General features: G+C 45.4%; 1 protein-coding gene across 1 annotated transcript; it reads right to left on the bottom strand.

The window, feature by feature from the left end:
* Position 1: 1 nt before the first annotated feature.
* Positions 2 to 23,001, bottom strand: FLACC1 (flagellum associated containing coiled-coil domains 1). Its single transcript, XM_032799455.2, has 15 exons — positions 22,891 to 23,001; positions 22,153 to 22,227; positions 21,308 to 21,365; positions 18,330 to 18,463; positions 16,163 to 16,183; positions 14,150 to 14,243; positions 13,031 to 13,092; positions 10,846 to 10,943; positions 9,827 to 9,879; positions 8,814 to 8,913; positions 8,097 to 8,200; positions 7,433 to 7,495; positions 5,817 to 5,906; positions 3,032 to 3,141; positions 2 to 898 (listed from the first exon to the last, which is right to left on the bottom strand). Exons 1-15 carry the CDS (start codon positions 22,992 to 22,994, stop codon positions 820 to 822), a joined length of 1,245 nt encoding a protein of 414 aa, XP_032655346.1. The 5' UTR covers positions 22,995 to 23,001; the 3' UTR covers positions 2 to 819.
* Positions 23,002 to 23,985: the final 984 nt, after the last annotated feature.

Below are 23,985 nucleotides of genomic sequence, written 5' to 3'. Positions count from 1 at the left end.
TTCAGAGCATCTGCTTTTAGGAACCTAAGAATTAAATCAGTTGTGAAGGTGCAACCCTAGGGAAGCCTGAAGTGGTTGGGCAGCCCGGGGAAGCTCATTTACTTACCTCACTGGTTTTCAAATCCTACTTCTAGTACCAGAGCACAGAAGAATGTCAAATAGCCACAGTTACCACACTCACTACTTGCAACACCTCCCTTGATAGTTGGGACTCCAGGTACTGCTGGGGTTATGAACTTTGATGCTATTACAAGGTAAAGATGGGTTGCAAATGATATAAAATAAAGGTAAGTAACAACAAAGTTAGCTGTCCAGTCCCTATAGCCTCAGCCAAGTGTAGGAAGGACTCCGACTAGAAGTCTGACTGCCTGGGAGGAGGAGTATCCCCATTTATAGCAGCAAATAATTATTGTAGTAACAATTAGCGAGGGGGATAAAAACATTAGCCTCTGAGCACCATTCATCTACACCACACCAGCTTGGCCTGGCAGGAGAAAGCTTAAGCAGAGATAAGACTCAGCTGAACATCATAGTGCAGCACACACACATGGGGCCAGCATCCATCTCTCTGTCTGGAAACAGAGCAAGAACAGTGATTTGCAGCAGACTTGTGGCCTGAAGCAATACAGGATAGAGAATAAGGAAATGACAGGACAAAAACACGACACCTTGGATATGATTGGTTGATATGGTTTTGGAAGAGTGAGGGACTGCAGATTTGACATTGCCTACAGACATGGAAAATAAACTTGAACATATGGTTACGTTTGGATTTACCATCATCAGCAAGTTTCCCTTAGTAACAAGGTCACATTCTCATTAGAGCAGTACTGACAACTGACTCTTTCGCCGGACTCTTTCGTTAAATGCTTCTTCCCTCTTTGTGATCAGTTTGCGTCTGTGGAGATAGGAAGGGGAAGTGTTACAAAAGGGACAGTAGAGTATCTCCTCACATCTGCCTCTGTTATGTAGCCTTTTATTTTACTTAAAGTGAATTTTGTAATGTGGTATTACACCATCATGTGTTCTGCTCTAGTGGCTAGAGTTTCAAGCTTAGCAGAGTGAAAATCACCTGTGCTGCTTGCTTCAGATTTAGAGTCTCTAGGAACACATAAAGACCAAGGGTAGTGGCCACACATACATTCACAAGTACAAGGTCTAGTCTGTTTTACAAGTTTTATTAAAGTTACAGTTAAAGTTAGGATTAGCCAAGCATATGGAAATTCTATACAGACATACACAAGTTACAAATATATTTATACTCACATCCTTAACAATAGTGTTAGGATCTGATGGGTCTCTCATGGATTGATCATCAGTAGAGGGATGGTTCTTGCTGAAGTTTCCCATAGTGAGCTCAATTTTCCTGCTCTGGGCACCCTTTTATAATGTGATTCTGTCTATAGCTTTTTAACATTTATGTACATTGTGCACCCTGCGGTGGGGCATGTGTTAGAAAAATGTAACTACTGGGTATCTTGTAAGCAAAAAATTAATATTAATTTTCTGCAGTATCGCCATATGGTACATCTTTTCCCGTAATCTTAGGGCATCAGGTTATTCTTTGGTCACTTATATTAGCATTTCTTAACTCTGTTGCCTAGTATGGCTAAGCTAAAATCTTACAGGTCTCAGCCCGTAGGCCTTGCGTTTCAGCCTTACTTAGATATCCAATACATGATTATCCCTTCCACATACTGATGAGTCTCATACTTCTATAATCCTACAATTTAACTCTGTGTAGCTTACAATGATTATATATGAAACACATTAATCATAACATCAATGAACAAACTAAAGTCATTGGCTACAGTTACTATACAGGCTACAGAATTTAAAGACTGCCAGGTAAGCAGGTGCAACTCCACTGACTTCAGCAGACTCACACTTATGATCAGTTTACTGATTGTTTGGCCCCAGATCTCTCACACGATAGGAAGCTCAGCTCCCATGCAACCTCCACACATGGGTTTCCTTTGCCAGACATAAGCGGAAGCTCTATTTCCACTGTAATTTAAGCCCTGATCTTTAGTAAACAATACATTAATATGCTTAAATCTTGGCCCAGCAACAGATTCATCTTGGTTACTGTGGAACCTGAGTGCCATGTTCCACAGTAAGCAATGAGAATGATCATTGATGAGTTAAAATGAGGCCACCAAACTAACAGTGGAAGGTCAGCAATTCACAGCATCCCCTCTCTATTAATTCCAGTAAACTGACAGTGGTAGCTTCAAGAAGGGAACGGAGATTTAATGACCAAGAATGGGAAAAAATTTCTCCCCTCCTTCCAAAAGACACGCTTTTTTTCTGTGTTAACACCATCTTGTATATTAGAACTAGAAAATGTGTTTTAAACACTAACCTTATCATCTCCATTTGTTTTTTCTTCACACTTCACTCACCTTAGTGAAACCAGACTGATGAGTTTCACTTCCTGCGCCTCCGATGCTGTAGGTGATCATTATTTTAAGGACTGAGATACTTTTGATAGGGTTTGGATAACTGTTTCACATGAAAAGAGTGCACTCTTAAAAATGTGGCTGGCATTGCTACTGCCAGCCTCTGCCTCGCTGATGTGCATATTGCTTGGAGGGGAGGATTTTTCCAGTAACTTTGTGTCACAATGGGTTTATCATGTAACACCGAACAAGTATAATTAACATTCTCCCTGTTGAGAGCTCAGATATGTAGAAACTACATGCCGCTGCATTGATTGCAAAGCCCATGTTCTGGAAGCTGAGAGGCTGTCTAAGCTTCTTGTGAGGCTTTTCTAAGGCACCAAAGTTTGAGCAGGAGCATACCCTCTTGATTCCATGTGGGCAGCACAGCTCTGCTGAAACTGCTTGGCGGATGGCACTTGTATGAGAATGTTTGGATATAAAATCAGCTGTTACTGCGAATGAAAGAACTGACAAAGCCTCATAGTGTAAGTAAGAAAGATTAAAAAGAGCGAACTAGTAAATGCTCATGTAGTTGGGTGCTGCTAGTTGAAGCTATCTGGGCTGAAATACTTCGATTTCGTTCCTACCTCAGAACAGCATTTTCATCTGCCAGGGAAGTGATATTGAGCTGGTGTTTTAATTCAACTGCTGAGATTTTCTGTTGAATGTTCTTCTCCAGCTCCAGCAGGTTGCTTTTCTGGGGAAAAAGGAGCACCAGGTAGTTACTTGCTGTACCCAGATGGGATGAGTCGTTTTACACAACAGCCGGACACAAGACAGCAGGGATGACTGAGAAACACAAAAACCAGTCTGGACCGATCTAAGCAGGCAAAAACTTCTGCCCCACACTTCCTCCAGTTGTTCTGCTCTGGACCAGCCCAAGCTCGACATTAGAATGGTCAAACACTGACGGATTTGAAGTAGCCCGAGTTCCTTGCTGGGTGAGACAGCACGAACATGTGAGGAAGGTGGGCCATGGTGGTGCAGCACCAGAATGCAATAGAAAGACTTATTACTAACAGGGAGTGGGACTCATCCCGTCTGGGTACAGGTCACAAAAGGCTGACCTGCCAAGCACAGTACAGTCAGTCACACTTGCTTTTAATTTCCCATTTGCTTCTATGGTGGACATCACAGTAATCTCTCTGCAAACAGAATGCCACTGGTTACTGTTCTTATGGCAGGATGTACCCTACTTATAACTAACCAAAGGGCAATAATCAGAGCATCACTACAGTTGAGAGTCTGTCAGCATATTCCTGGTACAGCTACTCCTCACCGGTTACACAGAAAATTCACCACAAATGCACAGCGGGGAAGGGAATCCACTCATCTTTCTCAGACATCACTGAATGGGTCATGCAGCCAACTGGCATTTGTATTGTAACAATTCCTTGGGCCTCTAGTAATTTCACTGGCAGTGTGCCGAATGCTATGGTGTCTAGAAACTTCTCAGCAAGGGTGACAATAGAACTCAGCTCCTCCTGCACCAAAAGCACAGGCCCATACCAGATGAGCTATAGGAGAAGTAGTATGGGACCTACGGCATACAGCAGAGCAGTTGTCCGGTCATTTGATATAATATTAATGCAAATTCTGTTCTGTGCACCAAGAAGACACCCCCCCGCCCCCCCGTCTGAATCCAGCAGCAGATATTAATAACGTCAAAGAAATGCACAGAAACAATCCACAAGAAATTTGGCTTTAGAAGTGCAAAAACAGCCCACCTTTTCCAACATGATTCTGGATGTCTTGATTGTGAGGGCTCAATGTGAGATTCTAGAAGTTGCACCCAACACACACATCCCCACTTCCTCCTCAGCACAGGGGAAATCCTGCCCACTGGGTGACAGGCCTCATTTTGCCAGGGAATTCCAAACCAGTGTCAGAAAGGATTCCCTCCCAACACAGAAACCCCAGGCCCTGGGGCTCACTGACCTATGCCCTCCTGCCTCTGAAGGCAGCCTGCAAATACCTCGATGACACTCATTAACTCCCCAAACAGGTTCTCCTCCCCTAACACCTCCTGCTAGATCTCCTATACCAGGCTCCTAATTCACAACTCTCCCCAGGGATCCTACCAAAAATCTGTCTCAACACCATGCTGCGCCTCACCCAGCACTCTCAACACCCTCCTTAACACCTGTCCCCAACTGTGCATCCTCTTGTCCTCCAGACCCCAACACTATTCCCCTTAGCGCTATTGAGAAAAAAGGAAATTGGCCGACAACAAGGCTTGAATGGTAACAGCTGAAGTATGTAAGTGCTTGTCTAAAAGCTATGGATCAGCCCACACATCAATAACCTCACCCTAATCACTGTAAGGCGTGGAACTTCCCACCAAAGGTTAACTGTGCAATTCTGACCCCAACCTTAACACACCACTCATGAGCACATAGCCATGCACTGGAATTTGCTGTTTATGCAACATCTAAACAACCTTACATTTGCTCCTCCTCCAGTAAACCAAAATTCAGAGACAACCTTAACCAGACTCAAGAAACTACTTCTAGCACAACAAAGTGCAATTCTGCTCTGAAACGTGACTGGAGAAGATAAATGTGGGAATCAGGACCATTGTTACGATAATTCCCAGACCAAAGGTGCTCAGTTTAAAGGGTAAAATACAGCACGTAACATCATCAAAAGTAACTAAGTGACCTAGGAGCCTAAATGGTTCTGCAGTATTAACAGGATGAAAAAGCGGCAACGCTATTACTAAAGTCAGCAGATTTGACTGAACAGCAGGGAGCAGATTTGCCGAGGAGGAAGGTGTCATTGTTACGTGGGTGCTTTTCAAAGCAAAACTGCTTTTAAGTGCTTGATTTAAATGAATAAAAGTCAAGAAATTTGGATAAGTCTGAAAGCCTGTTTCTTCACCCTGTCCTTTGTATTCCAATATTCCAGATGTCCGCAAACCCCAACTGATCTTTAGATATTGTCTGTGCTACAATACACGTGAGCCATGTAGTTCTATCTTCACTTGGACTCTCCTGCTACTTAGGTCAGAGCTGTATCAGGATTTCAGTGGGCTAAATACAGAATCATCCTGTTCAGTGGAGCCGCGGGACCAGCGGACCCTCCGCAGGCACGTGTGAGGAAGGTCCACCGGAGCCACGGGACCAGCGGACCCTCCGCAGGCATGCCGCCGAAGGCACCTTGCCTGTTGCCCTCCAAGCGACCGGCAGAGCGCACCCCGCGGCATGCCGCCCCAAGCACGTGCTTGGCATGCTGGGGCCTGGAGCCGCCCCTGGACAGGTCATGGCTTCTGTGAATTTTTCTTCTTTGCCTGTGACCTGTCTGTGACTTACTAAAAATATCCGTGACAAAATCTTAGCCTTACTCATAATGACATCACACACACTCTCCCACCTCTTTCTTAAGCTCCATCTGAGCGTTCTGCATCGTTGTGGTGAGAGCCTTGAGAATCTGGTCTTTCTCCTTCAAATCGGCTTCCAGAGACTTGATTGGATAAAACACAGACACATTCATTTGGATAAAATGGGCTTCTCTCTCTCTAACCCAACGTACTGTGCAGCCCCCATCAGTCTCTCCCAGTTATTGCCATCCCTCTCCAATACCGGTGTCATAGTCTGCACCACATGGGGGCGAGGGTTGGCCTAAACAGAAGCATGGACATACCATTGCCCTGATTTTCATGATGCTTTTATAAGCTGGATTCATTTCTACTGGTAGGGGCCAACTAGTTACCCACGCTGTCCTTGTACTTAATTGGGCTAGAGAGTCAAGCATAAGCTCTCTTGCATATGGACTTGATTTACCTAGAGGTCTCTCAAGATAACCCACCACCTTAGGCAAAACTTCAGTGTTCCACATCCCTTGTGCTCCTTAGAACAGAGGCCAGCATGGGGGGTGACGGGGCATGTCAGGTTTTCAGGTTGGGCGGAGGAGGGGTGGTGAGCCTTCTGATGGTTAGGTGGTTATGGGAGAAGGGCAGGGGCTAGCACTAGATTGCAATGCCACTCACTCAGGCTTGGCCCAACCAGCCCTCCACCATGGGGGGGAGGGCGTAGCTGGGCCAAATGTGAGTGAGTGGCACTGCAAATAAGCAGCTGGGGTTGTTGCGCTGCTCAGGTTTGGCCAGGCCACCTGTTGCCCTAGGCAGAATCGGCCACCCTAGGGAGCTGTCCAGTTTGCCCACAGCTAGAGCAGTCCCTAGATTTACCCCTTCCCACGCAATGGTGCAGGGGCTACAAGTTACACAGCAGCAGCGTGTGAAGCGGAAGCCACTTCTAGAGGAGAGCAGACGTAACCACTCCCCCACTGGGGATATGTCTATGCTTGGAGTGGTGGGTGTGACTTGCACTAGGTCAATCAGAGCTACCACACGAAAACATAGTGTAGCTGTGTGGAGATGGGCTAATCACTCTGAGGATGTGCCTAGGATCTTGGATGGACAGCTGGCCCCTCCCACCACCCATTCTGCTACATATACACTATTTTTAGCATGCCAGCACAATGAGAGCTAGCCTGGGTATGTCTCCTCAAGTGAGGTGGAAACCACACTCCAAGCGTAGACATTCCCCTGAGGAAACCCAGAGCTCTGTGTTACAGTCAGGGGTCGAGAGCAGCCCAGCCAGCAGAGGCTGCACTAAATCATAACAGCCTTCAGACACCCAGGCCAAGTGGCTCACTGGCCAGCCAGGCCCCCTGTCTGGGGTCTGCCTTTATTTGGAAAGTTTTTTATTTCAGGTTTTATAAAAGCACCAGGGCTACATCAAGAACCCAGAATCAAGCTTCGTTTCCCAATGGAAATTACAGTTAAATTCCCCGAGTGGCTCCTTCTCCTATTACCGAACAGTGCACAAAAGGGGAGCTGATCAGTTTGCTTTATCCCCTCCAGAGTTGAATACCTCAGCTAAGTCCTGTCCTGCTGACTGGGCGAGAGTGAACTGCTCAGAAATCTAGACTGTACCATGTGATGCAGTTGCTCAGTGGCACTGCATTCCGTTTTTTGCCATACTTGCCTCCTTGATGTTTTGCAACTCTTTTATTTTCTCCACATCTTCCTGGTGCTGTTTATTAAACTCCTGAAAAGGACACACAGTTTGTGCACAGTTCATAGCATGTCTAACATTCCCAGGCTCATCAGTGAGCAGCCGATTCCAACCACCTGCACAATCCATCAGGCGAAACCGAATACATGACCTTCCAGACAGTAACTGCTAGGCAGAAATACAAGCAACTAGTGATTTGGAAGGTGTCTGACATGCACCATGCTCCTTAGGATCCTTGGGGTTTAACAGAATTATCCTGTGATTATGGTTTGAATCCAGCCTGTCCCTATCTCTCCCTTTACTCAGAGCATCAGGCCTTTGAGCCTTTGAGCAATAGGAGCCTTATAAACAGACATAAGAACACCATACTGGGTCAGACCAAAGGTCCATCTAGCCCAGTATTCTGTCATCTGACAGTGGCCAATACCAGGTGCCCCAGAGGGAATGAATAGAACAAGTAATCATCAAGTGATCCATCCCATCACCTATTCCTAGCTCCTGGCAAACAGAAGATAAGGACACCACAGACACATGGATTTTATAATAAACCTGCTACTATTTTACTGGCAAAAAGAGTTCATGGGAATTGCAGCACCTCAACATGTAGCTTTATGCTTCCCTCAGGGCTAGCTACCTCTCTTTCCTTCTGTGGGAGTTTATTCATCATGTAGTTACCACTCTGAGATGATTTCTTTAGATGCTCTCTCTCCATCTCAAATTTCTTCATCAATTCCTGCTCTGTGGAGAGAAAGACAGAGGTCTGAGGGCTTTTCCTAATCATCCATTTTAATTCTGTATAAGAGGCACACAAATGTACATGGCAACATGGATACAAGGTGTTTGACTCATTTCATTTCTACCACTCAAGCACTATGGTATCTAAGCACCAGATAACAAATGACAGCACTGAGTGGTGCCTTGAAGGAGAACGTTCTCATAGTCTCATCCCATTCCCGGGTTCTGAGCATGTGTACATACACATGCCCACACACTGGATCACTTTTCCAGTCATTGTCTTGCTCCCTTCTCCTCATCTTGCAGTCTCTCTTCTTTGCCTGGTAACTTTGTAGCTGTCACAGGTCTTACTTTGCGAGGCTCTGGATGTGGCACAATGTACTACGTAGCCAGAAATATGTCCTTACCCAGGGACACACTTCCTACAGAATGGGCTAGCAGGGAAGAGATAAGCACATTGCTGAAGCGACAACATGGAGGAAAAAGAACAGGAGTATGTGTGGCACCTTCGAGACTAACATATTTATTTGAGCATAAGCTTTTGTGGGCTAAAACCCACTTCATCGGATGCATGTGGTGGAAAACACAATAAATACAAGTGTCCTTGTTTACTCACTTTGCTGTAAAAGTGCCTTCTCCCGCTCAATCCTCTCACTCTTCTTCCAGTCAGCCTGCCTTCTCAGCCACTTCTCCTCCATTTCATCAGAAACACTGTCCTACACACACACAGACAATATGCATCTTCAGAAAATCTTCCAAAAACCCTGACGGCTCCTGAATCACATTGCCTCCAATTATGCTGTAAAAAGATACACCTCTACCCCAATATAATGCCACCCGATACAACACAAATTCGGATATAATGCGGTAAAGCAGTGCTCCAGGGGGGTGGGGCTGCATACTCTGGTGGATCAAAGCAAGTTCGATATAACGCGGTTTCACCTATAACGCAGTAAGATTTTTTGGCTCCCGAGGACAGCGCTATATCGAGGTAGAGGTGTAGTTAGCAACTATATAGCCATTTCCATCCACAGATCCCAAAGTGATGCACCAGGAAGCTCTCCCCCAGGCTAAAGGAGCAGAAGGAGGGAGATCCTTTGTGGGGACAGCGTCTGTGGCCACTGCACACCACTCTTCCTCCACAGGGGTGAGGGAGACACCTCCAGCTACATCCATCGTGCTGCTCCTGCTAGCAGTCACTGAAGTTACGCTCTGTGGTGCACAGGGTAGCGTCCCCCACCCCTGGGTTTTGGAAATCCCACCCTCCTTACCCACAGTGAAACTGCAGTGAATCCAGCACATGGGGGACCCTGTGTGCCAAGGGGGATGGCGGGGTGTGTCTGCACTCACTGCAGTACCTTCCTAGGAAACTAAGAGCTATTCTACACTACAGTGCTACATCGGTGCAGCTACACTATGCCGACAGGAGAGCATCTCCCACCAACAGAGCAGCAGATTGGTCAGCGCTTAGGCTGATGTAACTTGTGCTGTTTGGGAGGTGGCTTTTTCACAGCCCTGAGTGATGTAAGTTACGTCAACTTAAACGATAGTTGTAGCCAAGCCCTAAGCATTAGACTAACAGGACCTGATCCACTTTTGGAGATCACTGCAGGGTTGCTGAAATCTCACCTGGTACATTCGGAATGCATTCTTCAGATACTTATATTCCTTCTGCATCCCCTCTGAGCAACAAGAGAAGGACAAGATATGTAGTTAATACAGCAATTTTAATGGGAATGTCTCAGCCATGGAGATTTGCACTAAAACCCTGAATAGGTAACATGAAAGCAGACTAGGCATCTCAGTCCAGACCCCACAAGACACGTCTATGTCACAGATTCCACCACACAGTAGGGGACTAAGAATGAAGAAACTAATTCTGTTTTTTAAAGGAGGCTCAGAATTAGAAGTGGACTGAAGCTGTGTTGGGGCAGGTTGCATGGAATATCTACTGACCCTACAGCTGGCCTGAAGACACCTGTCAATGACTTTTCTGAGCACCAAAAGGCACCCAAAATTAAATAAATAAATAGCTGGGCTACAGTCATTGAATTGAAAGATTTTCTTCATTTCTGTTTACAAAGGTACCCAGCAAATTGCAAAAGGTCTGGCTGGCCATCCAAGAAGTTTTCTGGGCAGCCTCCCCCTGAAATCAATATCTGTTTGGAAACCTGAGCATTATTCAAGGCAGCAGAAATCTGATGAGCTCAGATGTTCTCCAATTCCCTCCTGCTATTATGGACTGAAATCTCTCAAGACTGCTTGAGACTTTGGCATAACTGAATCTCAACCATAACCTTAATTCAGCCTCAGAACACAGACCCCAGTCTAAATCTAATCCAGATCTGGACATGATTTCTGACGTCAGTTTATAATTCTAGCACAACGCTAGCATTTAAAAGGATGACACTCTACCAGCTCCAACCCACCTTCTTTCACAACTATCCCTCTTCCCCAGTTAGTACTGACAGTCACAGCTCAGATCCCTCTTTGCTTTCAATATCAAAACATGGAGAGGCAGGGGAAGCTTCCAAAGAGAGTCTGCTGCTGTGAATATGCTAGAGAGGGAAAGAACCCAACAGGAGTTTCCAGCTCAGAGTAACCATGAAAACAACAGGGCTCAGACTTCCCAGAAAGCCTGTCCATACCCATTTTCTCTTGTGCAGAGGCCCTCTCAGTCCTCAGTTCTTTCTTGTACTGCATTTGCAAGGCCTGGAGCTCAGCACAGTGAGCTTCTTGGAGTTCCCTGTGTGACCAACGCACAAACACATCAATGCAGATAGCCACAGAGCACACTTCCTCTCATCCACCCACTTGATTGTTTATAGTGATGAAATAATTACAGGAGGTGAATGGCCAGGTTACTGTAACTGTGTACGTTATTCTGTTTTCTGTGTACTGCACATTTAGATTTCTAGGACTCTGCAGGAGGCGGCTGACATGTTGTGGTCAATTCAGATGTAAATTGCCAGAGGACAGAGACACTGTGCATATCCTGGAGACTTTACTTTTGTTCTTTCTTGTCTTAAAATAAAAGTCAATCAGGCTGAAAGTATATGGTTGCTCTTTATGTGTGGAGAAAATATAACCTGGGGTGTAATTTGATAGGCAGAGAGGGTTGTAGATGTGTCATGCAGATCTTCCTAAACAAGTAGCCATTAGAAGCTTTATGGCATCTCACACCATCATCTATTCTGTTTGTGCTGGGCATGTCCCAGCTAGTCATTTATCTTATTTTATTTGCTCTTGGTACTATTTTTCTTCTTTTACTCTGCATTCTAAGTGCATTAGTTTCTAATGAGGGGATTGATGTGAGCAGAAGTTAGTGATGCTGTACAAGGGGCATTTAAAGTCAGTTTATATATTAGTTTCAAATGTATATTTTCTGGTTTGTGAAGTAAGAGTTTACGGCACATGGGGTTGCTGGAGGAAGTCAGATGTTGCTAGACTTAGCCCATCACCCCACCTTCTCCACAGGGCTGGCTCCAAGTTTTTTGCCGCCCCAAGCAAAAAAATTTTCCTGCACCCCCTCCGGCCCCGCCCCAACTCCTCCCCTTCCCTGCCCCATTCCAACCCCTTTCCCAAATCCCCGGCCCTGCCTCTTCCCCCAGGTGCGCCGCATTTCCCCTCCTACCTCTCCCTCCCAGGCAAGCTTTGGAGGGAGGGAGGGAGAAGTGGAGTGCTTGGGGGATTGCGGAGATGAGCTGGGGAGGGGAGCAGTTCCTCTGGCTCCCCCAGGGTTACTTCCTGCAGCCCTCCCCATGTCCCCCACCACCGCAGCTCACCTCCGCTCAGGGCCGGCTCCCAGCATTTTGTGCCCCAAGCAAAAAAAAAAAGGAGCCAGAGTGCCCCAAGCACATGCTTGGAGCGCTGGTGCCTAGAGCCGGTGCTGCTGCTCAATAACCTTTCCCAAGCTGACAATCTCATTGTTGGCCATTGATACCACAGCGTGAAGGAACCTTATAAAAATGTAGATTTATCATTTCCAACTCAGACTTCACAGCTGGGTATAGTAGGAAGAAAGGACTGGGCCAAAAGGCTCCATTAGCCTTCTGAGAGTCCTGGGGGGACGGTGGCGGGAGGCACAATTGTGCTAAGCTGGCTCTATTCTTTCTTCTTCAAGAGCGCGCTGATGGATCCAGGGTGATCATTAGCCATAGAGAGCAGCACAGCTCAGATTTTCCACCACTCATTCAACAAGCATGCAAGACCCCTACAGTAAGGTACATCATGCTGTGGACTCAGATGCCAACAATGTGCGGATGGCACCTTGCACCTCCATAAGTGTCTGGACAAAGTAGGGACATGAAAGAAACATTGGTGTCCCCAACACAACATGAAGTCCAGGTTAGGCTGGTCAGTAAAGGAAAACAGTGAGACACTGGCAGACACACTGCTATGCTCTCCCATTACTCCAAGGAAGTGTCCAGCCTAAGATCTCACAAGAACAGCTGTTCACGTCACATTTTGGTCTATGGATGATGGAAATATCATGAGAGAATAAAATCTCACAATATCTTCACCAGTCATGGTACAAAATCTAAGTACAGATGACTTCATGATACTGCTGCTCCCACAGTATCAAGGACTGGAAAGTGAGCCTGATTCTGGACTGGATTCAAAGCCACTGGATCTGGATGCCCCAATAATAATTATGGTATAGAGATCACAGTGCGTCAATCCCAAGCTTGGCTCATTTTGTTGAAGACATACTGTCATGTTGTCTCTTAGTCTGAGCATCCAGAACCACACAAGATATAAAACCTTGTAGAGAAGAGTGTGGTCTCCACATTCACATATGCGCTTTCTCCTTGCATAGCACAGCACTTGTACCTGATCTTATTCTCATGCTCCTGTTGCATCTCATTGCATTTTTCTTCCATATCCTTCTCCAACTTGAAAGGAAAAGAGACAAGTTTTTAACTAAGGTGTAAACCAGGGGTCGGCAATCTTTGGCACATGGCTCGCCGGGGTAAGCACCCTGGCGGGCTGGGCTGGTTTGTTTACCTGCCGTGTCCGCAGGTTCGGCCAATTGTGGCTCCAACTGGCTGCGGTTCGCTGCTCCGGGTTAATTGGGGAGGCAGGAAGTGGCGCTAGCCAAAGGATGTGCTGGCCACAGCTTCCCATCATCCCCATTGGCCTGGAGTGGAAAATTGCGGCTAGTGGGAGCTGCGATCAGCTGAACCTTCAGACACGGCAGGTAAACAAACTGGCCCGGCCCACCAAGGAGCTTACCCTGGTGAGCTGCGTGCCAAAGGTTGCTGACCCCTGGTGTAAACGTACCATTTATCTGAGAGAAAATATCTGCTAATGACATAACTCCAGTCAGGTTACTAAAAATCCTGTCCACAATGGGCTCAGAACTGTGATAGCTACAATTCCCAGGACAGAGAAGGCATTCTTTTTATTCATTTTCCCCTTGAAAAACATGCTGTTTAACTGTTTTCCATCCTAGGCAGGTTATGCAGAGATTTCTTCATTATCTAAGCCCTTGCTCTTTTTTCAGAGTCACCAATTGCAATCAGAGCAAACGCTTCTAAATTTCGAACAGCAGGGAAGTCGTTCAAGGTGGGCTTCCAAAAGCGCTGAACTCACTTGGGAGCACAAGTCCCCGTGACTTTCAAGTGACTTAGGTGGTTTTAAAAATGCAGCCCTCCACGAAGCAGCTGTTTGGCTGTAAAGGAATCCACATTTATAGTACATAAATAATTAGCCAAGTTCCCCGCCTGCCAGTTCTTTGCACTAACTGCTAGACAGCACTGACTCCTGCAGATATGTGGACACCTAGCAATCTGGGTGCACTCTAGCCAGTCAGTCACTAATAATGGCACTGAAAGGATCCAGGCAGTGCTGTGTGGTCTAGTCAGTTCTTTCCCTGTAGTCTTCCTCTGACATTGACTTCATGGAGCACTTTCTGAAAAGAAGGGATAGATGACAACTAAGTGGACTCACCAGTTTGCGGGAGGCCTGGTGATCTCTGCGCAGTTGCTCCATCATGTCTGTCAGCTCAGCAATCTGTTCCTCTAAGTCAGTAACAACATCCTCCCTACAATGATACACCATCTTTCCATCATGCACGGGGACTATTGCTGGGACAATCCTGTTGTTTTAAAAGGAGCAGTGGTGGAAATAGAAATAATATCACTACGAGAATTCAGCATCTGGGGCTGGTGTCAACTCCCTCACTGCTTCTCCCACTCGAGGCGGCAGGGTTGCAGAATGGGTGTGTAATCTTCCCCCAGCCTGTCTTACCACGAGGTATGAGGAAATGTTTATCAGTGGTTTACCCACTCAGTAGGGATGCCGTCCCCTTCCTTTTGGGCTCTTTTGGCCCAGCAACCTACTTTCCAGTGCAGCTTCTTTTCCTGCTCCCTTCAGCAGCAACAAGGCCATCAGAGGAAAATAAGGTCACAGAGAAAAACAAGCTTTGACATCCTGCCCACATGGAGGCACAATGAGAAGGGAGGGTGTATAGATGCACAGAGGGAAGGAGAAGAGGGTGGGCTCCTGCAAACAGAGACTGACCATCATCGGTCAGAATGTGGGACATCTTTGTGGAGAGCTGGTGCATTTGGGTCTCGGATTTATTCCAGCGCTGCGTTCTGGTGAATTTTACAATCCCAATTCTGACAGTGACCACTGCAGACACTGAAAGGCTGGTAAACAGCGATCAAGCTTTGTATCATTCCCTGTCTCTAAGGTTGCCAATTCTGGTTGGACATATTCCTGGAGGTTTCATCAGATGACAATCTTTCATTAAAGATTAATCGTTAATTCTTGGAGACTCCAGGTCAATCCTGGAGGGTTGGCAACCTTACCTGTCTCTAAGGATTACAGCTCTCTTCTGTAGAAAGAAAGGGCATTTCTCAGCATGGAAGCATGAGACTTAAAACTGAATGGATGGTATTTCCCTCTCCAAAAGGCAGGTCTTTTGTAGTACAAATCTTTTAATCTGCTTCCTGGTGCTCAGAACTTCTAGATAAGTTTCAGTTTAATTGGGGCAACGTTCTCCATCCACTACTTCCCTGTGACCCTCTTTGGTCATCCCCTCTCTTTTTCAGCATCCTGAAGACTTCATGCTTTGGCTACCACCTTTCTGTCCAAGGTAGACCAGGCAGGACTCCCCCTGGAGACCATCAATGCTGCTGCTTAATCAGCTGGAAGGACCATTGTTGAGCAACACGTGATGTGCTCCTCTCAAGGGACTAAGCAAGCTGCCTCTTAGCTTGTTAGAGGTAAGAGAATGAAAGCTGGGTCCCAGACCACAGAGGGGCTTTTACTGAACCCTTCCACTTCTAGTATCCTTTAGTATCCTCCCAATGGCAGCTAGATACCAGATTCAAGGTCACAAGAGCACTCCAAAGAGAGAAAGCAAATGGAAGGATGAGAACATTTAAAGGAAAAGACCAAACTTGATGATCAAATTATGTTAAATTTTAAAACAGAATAATTTGAAATGTTAATGGGCTGCAACATCTGCGCAAGGATTGGCACCTGATAGGCCCAGAACACAACATTCAAATCCAAATCACACAAAATTAAGGGGTATTTGGCTCCAGATTTTCGGTCATCAGCAGGGTGTATTTCATGTCACAGTAGTTTACAAACTGTATTCAGTCACTATAAATGGCTACTGACTGAACAAGGTCTGAATATACACACTATTTTCTTACTCTAACATCTGCTATCCTCACAGGAGATTTACATTTAGACTCAGTTTCCAGCCCTTAACAGAAAACAAGCAGTGGGACAACAGCGTTCCATCTCTAGGGTGGACGGAGGTGAGGGAGACACTGTGTATATAACAGCACATCTTGCTGTCACTGGCTAACCAAGAAACAGCATTCAGGGTAGGGAATGAAACCAGATTCCTGCAGGTGGTGGGGAGAAGGAGGTTAAAAATGTACATAAAGTTCACAGTTTTTTATTTTGACCCAAAACAAACAGAAAACAAGCAATACTCACGTCTCAAGTTTCACTGGGCTTCTGCAAAGAGAGTGAAAGATTAAATGTACATTCTCAAACTTCCGCAGGTTGAGTTAGAGCAGATGACGTGTCATGGTACAATCCCCACTCTGAACCTTAGCGTCCAAAAGATGGGGTACCAGCATGAATTCCTCTAAGCTTAATTACCAGCTTAGAACCTGTAGCGCTGCCACCAACCAGGAATTCCAGTGCCTGGTACACTCTGGTCCCCCCAAAACCTTTGCCCGCCCCCTGGGAAACCCCAAGCCCAGACCTCTGGATTCTTAAAACACAGGGAAAGTAACCCTTTCCCCTCACCGTTGCCTTTCCAGGCTTCCCCTCCTGGATTTCCCTGGAAGATCACTAATGATTCAAACTCTTGATTCACAAAACAGAGAGGCACAATTCACCTTCCTCCCTCCTTCTCTTTCTCCCTCCCAGACTTCTCTCTGAAAGAGAAAGTAATCCTGACATAGAGAGACAGAGAATTTAGCCTCTCTCCCCCCCTTCCTTCCCTGTCTCCCCACCATTCCTTGGTGATCCAGACCCCTCCCCTGGGGTCTCAACCAGAATAAAAAAAACAATCAGGTTCTTAAACAAGAAACTTTTAATTAAAAGAGAGAAAAAAACAGTAAAATTATCTTTGTAAATTTAAAATGGAATAGGTACAGGGTTTTTTGCTATAGGCACTGGGTATACCTCCCAGCCCAAGTATTCAAGTACAATTTGAACTCCTTTCAGCCAAATACACAATTAACACTCCTTCCAGCCAAATGCACATTTGCAATAAGAAAACAAACTAGGCCTAACTCGCCATCTACCAGTCTTTACTATTTGAAATCTATAAACCTGTATCAAGGAGATGGCGAGAAACCTTGGTTGCATGTCTGGTCCCTCTGCAAGCCCCCAGACTGTGAAACAACAACCAAAACTAACAAGCACACACAGAAAACACTTTCCCTCCCTCCAGATTTGAAAGTATCCTGTCTCCTGATTGGTTCTCTGGTCAGGTGACAGCCAGGCCTACTGAACTTGTTAACCCTTTACAGTCAAAAGAGATATAAAGTACTTCTGTTCTATTAACTCCTACTATCTGTTTATGACAACATGAGTTTGTTGCAAAGCAAAAACCTGACTGCATCTGTATGGTGTACGGATCATTATTGAATGTTCTCTGAAGTTTGTTTCATTAGCAACTCCTCCCATAATGCAGGATACTATACAACACCCAAAAACCTATAATGCTTCTACATTGACTTTTCAGCCTCAACACCCATACACACACACATCCCTTGTTGGTAGGTGCTAAAAAATAGACAGTGAACTGGATGGGAGTGCTTAGTGAGAAGGCCAGGTACAGACATTTCAATGCAAATCAGAAACAAAGCATTTATTTGTCTTATATTTTGCCTGAAAACAGAGAGCTATGAACACACCCTAGGCAGATGCAACAAAGTTACACTTCCTTCAGGAGCACTGTGCTATAGAAATGGTCTCTTCTAAAAGCTGAGATCAGATCTCTTACTGGATCTTCAGTTTGGACCTGAATGATCCTCTCACACCAACCTGGGGCTCTCTCATTTTCTTACCATTCTGTTTGCCTTAGCAACACTCCATCATTAAGAAAATATTTTTGCTACAGAAATAAAACTCCCCTCATTAAAAAAAAAAATGCTATTTTGGTAGCATCCCTCACTTTGGGCCTTTGGAAGGCAGACCACTATGGCTCAGACTGTACAACTAATTCTAAAACTGCAGCAGCACGATCAAATTCCAGTGCACACCTTGTGACAACCCTGGGAGTGCCACGTGCAGAACAACAAACAAGACCCAAAACTCTCACAAACCAGAAATCCAAAGAGAAGGTTGATTCTACTCTCACTTCTGTGAAGTCAATGGAATCGGTCCCGAGTTACTTAAATTAGAATCAGACTCTTCATCTCCCTCTTCACACACACCAGGTGTTTACCTTGGGGCAGATTGTGATCTCACATCAGCTTTACATTGGTGTAACTCAGTTGGGCTAGACAAAGACCCCTTGTCTGTGCAGCATGTACTCATGAGGGTCATCTCCCCTCTTGCAAGCTTTCATAGGTTCCTCACACACTATTATTTTGGTGGGGGGACCAGAACCATTTTAACCATTTAACTGATTTTCTAAGATCACCTGGGAACAAAGTGCGGGGCCGGTTCTTCAGCAGTTTTTCTTTCAAAAAATTCCTCTCCTAGCGTGACGGAGAGATGTTCTTTACTTCGAGTCAAGGTATAACCAGGTGAGATTTCTATGAACTCCTCTGAAGCCTGGGGGCCAAAAGAGAAGATATTCAGCTCAGGAAATCTAGTGTCTGGAACCCTAAACCCATTAAAATGATCTCTCTCTCTCACTCTGAAACTGTCAGGAATGTTTTCTAACGTATTCCCTGTACCAGCAGAAGGGAAAAATGGGATTCCTCACCCAAGGACCTTTCCCTAAAATCAAGTAGAATCAGATCTGTGCAATTATATGGCTTTTGTATTTTATGCTGGCCCATGGGTAAAGAGCAGCCCATACATTTCTGCAACAGAACCTCCAACTGCCTTCACAGCACCGTAGTAAGATAGAACATCACATCCTGGGTCCAGCATTTGCCATGCATGGCATCTCTGCACCCAAGATCCAGGCAGCTACAATTTGCTTAATTTTCCTGATGACCTGGTGTCCCCAGCAGGGTCCCAGTGTCGAGGGCAGAAGGTTAGGAATACCTTATCCAGATTAACAGCAGGGGAAGTTGGGCAGAATTCTAATGAGCCAAGTTGAAGTTTGTTCAGGATTAGAGGGGTTGACACCCCAGCTTTTGCAAGTGCCAAGGGATCTTTAAGAACTACAGGCAGTGAAGGTCTTTATTTTCCCCTGAACATTCGCACAGCATGCCTTAACACCATGGCTGGTGGGGAAATACCTGCCAGATCACAAACATGAATGCAGGAAGTTATCCAAGACGAAATTCTTAGCCAAGAGACCAGAAGGACCCTTCATTCTGTCTGCTAAGGCGATGAATAGTTGGGTTAAAAAACAAAACCATTTTGTCCTGTTTATGTAGAAAGCCAACGCTCTCTAACATCTGTGGGGTACAGATGTTGCTCCTCTTTATTAGCACGTGGTTTTGGGTAACACACAGGTAAGTAAATTGTATGGTTATTATGAAAATCAGATATAACTTTAGAGAGAAATCTCAGATGAGGGTGCAAGTACACCACATCCTTAAGAAAGATTGCATGAGGTGGTTTGGATGTCAGAGCATGCAGTTCAGCCACCCTCCTGGACACAGTGATAGCTACCAGGAAAGCCACCATTAGGAATAGGTGCAGCAAGAAGCATGTTGCTAGAGGCTCAAACAGTGGGCGAGTCAATGAGTCCATGTTGCTAGAGGCTCAAACAGTGGGTCAACAAAATTAGGTTCAAGTCCCTAGGTGGATAGGTTCCCTTATTTGAAGGGACAACTTTTTCAGGCCCTTCACAAACCTGATTCTCATATCATTAGGAAATACAGAATAATTACTCATATAGGGATGGAAAATGGATCTTGCTGCCAGGTGGACCTTGATACTGGAAATCACTAACTCCTGCTGCTTTAGGTGCAATAGATGGTCCAGGGTATGCAGGATAGAAGACTATACTGGCAAGACCCCAGACTGATGAGCCCAGACAGAAAAACACCTCCATTTTGACAGGTAAACAGTTCTGGTAGAGGGCTTTCTACTGTTTAACAAGACATGGCAAACTTGCTGCAAGCAAGACTCTTTTCTATCATTTAGCCGTGGAGCCTCCTGGCTGTTAAATGAAGGGCCCACAGGTTTGGGTAGAGCAGCTGTCCATGATCTTGGGAGATCAAGTCTGGGTTCAACAGAAATGAAATTGGAGCTGCCACTGACAGATACACTAGAGTGGAGAACCAGTGCTATCGAGGCCATGCTGAGGCTATTAATATACCTTGGGTCTGGTCCCACTTATTCTTTAGCATCATTCTGTGTAGGAGTAGGATTGGGGGAAAAGTGTAATAGCATTTGTCCAGGGTAGCATCTGTGATGGAAGCAGGACTGCAGCCTTGTAGGAAGCAAAACTGTCAGCACTTCATGTTCCAAATATGTCTATTTGTGGTGACTCTTAAATGATCTGGTTAGGTGGGCCACCAGCTTGTTCTGCACCCCTGGAGGGTAAGAGGCTTTGAGTTTGATTGAATTGACCATGAAAACTTCCATAGGTGAACTGCTTCCTGACAAAGCAGTGAAGAGCAAGCTCCCCCGACTGTTAAAGTAAAACATCGCTGCATGTTGTCTGTGAAAACAAACTGGCTCTTCCCCTAGACATGCGGTAGAGGAAGGGCTGGCAGGTGAGGTGGACAGTCCTTGGCTGTCTGGCTTTGATATGCAGAGAGATTCCTTGAGGGCCACAAACGTTGAGTTCCGAGGGGGCCCAGATGAGCTGCCCACCCCAGAGCAGACAGGTCTGTCACCAGTCATCAAGGGCTGAGGGCAGACAAAGGGAACAACTCCACAAAAACTGAGTGGGTCCGTCCACCAATCTAACAAAGGTAGTACCCAGGAGGGCACAGAGTTCAGATCGTGGTAACTTAGTGAACAAACAGAGGCCAGCCAACCTTCAAGAGTCTGAATACGAGCCTCCCCTAAACATTTCAAGAAGCGCGAGTTTGGGTTTTTCCTGGGCATCTGCCTAAGGCAAGAGATTTGTGTCTTGAAGCCCTATGACCACGGCATCCCTCAGTACCAAGTAATGGAAAAAAAACAAAAAACAGCTGGGGCCAAAAATGAAAACTCACACTAAGTGTAGAAAGCTATCTACAAATAACATATAATGAACACACCAAGAGTACTTTCAAAGATCACACAAAAAATTCCAATGATCCTCACAGGTGCTAAGAAGGAACTGAGGGAGCCCAGGGGCAGCTGGGCCCTTTATATCGGTGCAGGTGGCGGAAGGCAGTAATGGGTGCTCGAGTTGCCCTGATGGGTAGCACTGAGGGAAAATTTTCCAACGACTGTGCGAGAGGCCCGGGCACACCAAGAGTGGAAGGCACATGGACAATCACTTGAATAAGAAATTCTTGTTAGCATTTTACTGCAAATGATCCCACCTGTTCTACTCACATCAGGTGGTTCTCTGCTTCGTAGTCGATATCCATATTTTCTGTGAGGCAACATCCCTCTGCAAATGAAAAGCACTTCCTCAGAAAGTTGAGCAACTCTACTTGTCTGCAATGACAAAAACTGCTCCACTTCAAACAACAGAGCCAGGCACACTCAGTAAAGCCCACTTTTTGTGGGCTGCCAGGGTGGTGAGAACAAAAGTGCCGCTTTTCATAGTGATGCGTGAGTACAGCAATACTGAGTTTGCCAACTAGATTCCCTGAGAGCTGCTTGCGATCTCTCTATGTTATTACTTATCTGAGGGACTCAGATTTTCTTTGTCACATACCGTATATGTATGTACACCACCACCAGCCACATTCACGGAGGTTTTGGTGCTCTATACTAGGCAGTTACCACCACTCAGCTAGGGTTGCCACCCATCCAGTTTTCACCCAGACAGTCTGGTTTTAGGTGTATGCGTCTGGTAGGGTTGCTACCTGTCCAGTTTTCACCAGGACAGTCCATGTTTCAGCTCGTGTGTCCAGGTGCCATTTGACAAACCCTGAAGTCCATTTTCTTAAAAAATCTGTGACAAGCCTAAGTGGAAAGAAGGAGGCAGAGCAGCAAGAGTGGTTTCTGTAACGTGCATTCACTGGCGAGACTCCACATCATTGAGGCTTTAGTGCTTCATGTGTAAATTACCTTAACATCAGTATTATTGGGCTCTTAGTCATGTGAAGTCTTGGGACTGCTAATAAGAGTTCTCTGTTTTCTGCCGCTCGTTAGCACATTGGAAAGCCATTTCATGTCACACGCCACTCTTGAGCCCCCCACTCTTCTTCTTGAAAAAGACAAATACTTACTTGGATGTGCTGGGAGGTTTCAGAGCAAACAGGAAGCTATTTTGGTTTTTCAAGATCATGCCTAGTGAGGAGGACCTGATTTAAAAATATAAACAGGATTCAGATATATTTATGGAACAGACACAACCCAGGTTTACATAATCATGGCAACTCAGCCTTCTGAGAGCAGCCAAGCTTTATACTTCCCGGAGCCCTTTAGCCAGCTTCTTTCATAGTAGGCACAGACTGTATCCTCGCCACATCCCAGGTATAATCACAATGCCTTCACAATAAGATTGCATTGGGAGTAATTTTGGACAGACTTTGACCCTGAATCTATACTCGGATGTTACAGCAAATCTCCAGTTATTTGGTTTGGGTTATGGCCTCTTGGAATTCTGCCAAGATAAGCTGTAGTGTATCTAAACAGTAGCCTCTCATTGGTGCTCTCCCGTAGTCCCATCTCTTCCCTCTGGGCTTGAAATGACATACACAGCACCTGACACCAGCCCTAAACTCATTACAACATAATTTGTGTAAAATACATTTGGAAAGGCGTATATAAAAGTGTAATACTTTACTTGTACAAAAATCAGTATGCACATGAGTTACCTGTAACTTTAAACACATTTCTCTGTAGGTATATATAACTTACCCCCCCAACTATTAATGGGGCCCAAATAAAAGATAAACACAAGAAACTGGTGTTAAGCATTAGAAAGAATGGAATTCCCTCTTCCTGCAATGGCTTCTGCTTACCTGGCTTTCTGATTCGGTAAGCCTGGCATGGTCTTTATTAGCCTTTTACCCCTCACACTCCAAGGGTCCCAACAGGCACAGTATAAAAAGGGGGAATGAGACATATTTGCATAGCAGGAACCCTGGCTGGGCAAAAGGCTGGAGATGAAATAAAGATATGATGATTCAGAAGCATTTACTAGTCTTGGAATTTTTTTGTAAGTCAGATAAAATATCACCTTCTTCTTATGGGAGACCAAGACAGCCACTGTATACACAGCAAATTCAACCCTTGGATGCATACATGCAACTCCCATTGAGTTCTGTAAAAGTTATACACGTCTATCTGAGCACAGAATTCACTCTTACACATTAAGGATTTCCAAGTCTGACCTTTATCTTATACTCATATGCAAGCACAGTATCTTTCCATTTTATTTACACCAACTATCTAACTCATACAGTGATCCGCCCCGGACACACAGTGGACAGGGGAGGGATTTTGGAGATTTCACAAACAGCTGGCTACTTTCAAATGGTCATGGAGATTCACTACTTTAATTTACAAGTAGGGCTGGGACATATCTATCCTTTGGTGATCCAAAGAAAGATCAATGCAATTTTTGCCTGCACAGAGAGCTATAACATCACTGAGAAGGCAGGCAATCATCCTGCTGTATATGCCTGTGGTGCAACCAGACCAGGGTAACTGATCACTAGCGTAACCATAGGTACAAGGCTCTGGCTTGTCATGGTACCCAACAGGTCCTAGTAGCATGCCAGGTGCATCATAAGTGAGGCTCTAAAGACCCTAACAACTGATGGGTTCCATTTTGCACTCTCCATTTGCCTTCAACTCTGTGCTCTTCCTAGGCCTTTGGCATCCTATCCCTGTGATCCACTCTTCAAAACTGCCATGAAATTTTCTCTTCCTGGCCACCTCCCATGCTCCACAGAACATGAGAAAAAACAGTAATAAATTTACCAAATTACCCTCTGCTGACATCATCACTACTCAGCCATAGAATCATCACACTAGAAAGAATTTAGAGGCACTTTAGAGAAGAACAATTATCGAGGAATACAGGAAAGATTAAAGTAGCCTAGATTGAGCTA

Source organism: Chelonoidis abingdonii, chromosome 10, assembly GCF_003597395.2.
Source record: "Chelonoidis abingdonii isolate Lonesome George chromosome 10, CheloAbing_2.0, whole genome shotgun sequence".
Classification (NCBI taxonomy): Eukaryota; Metazoa; Chordata; order Testudines; family Testudinidae; genus Chelonoidis; species Chelonoidis abingdonii.
Note: the sequence above shows the minus strand (reverse complement) of the source record. Positions and strands in the feature narration are given on the sequence as shown.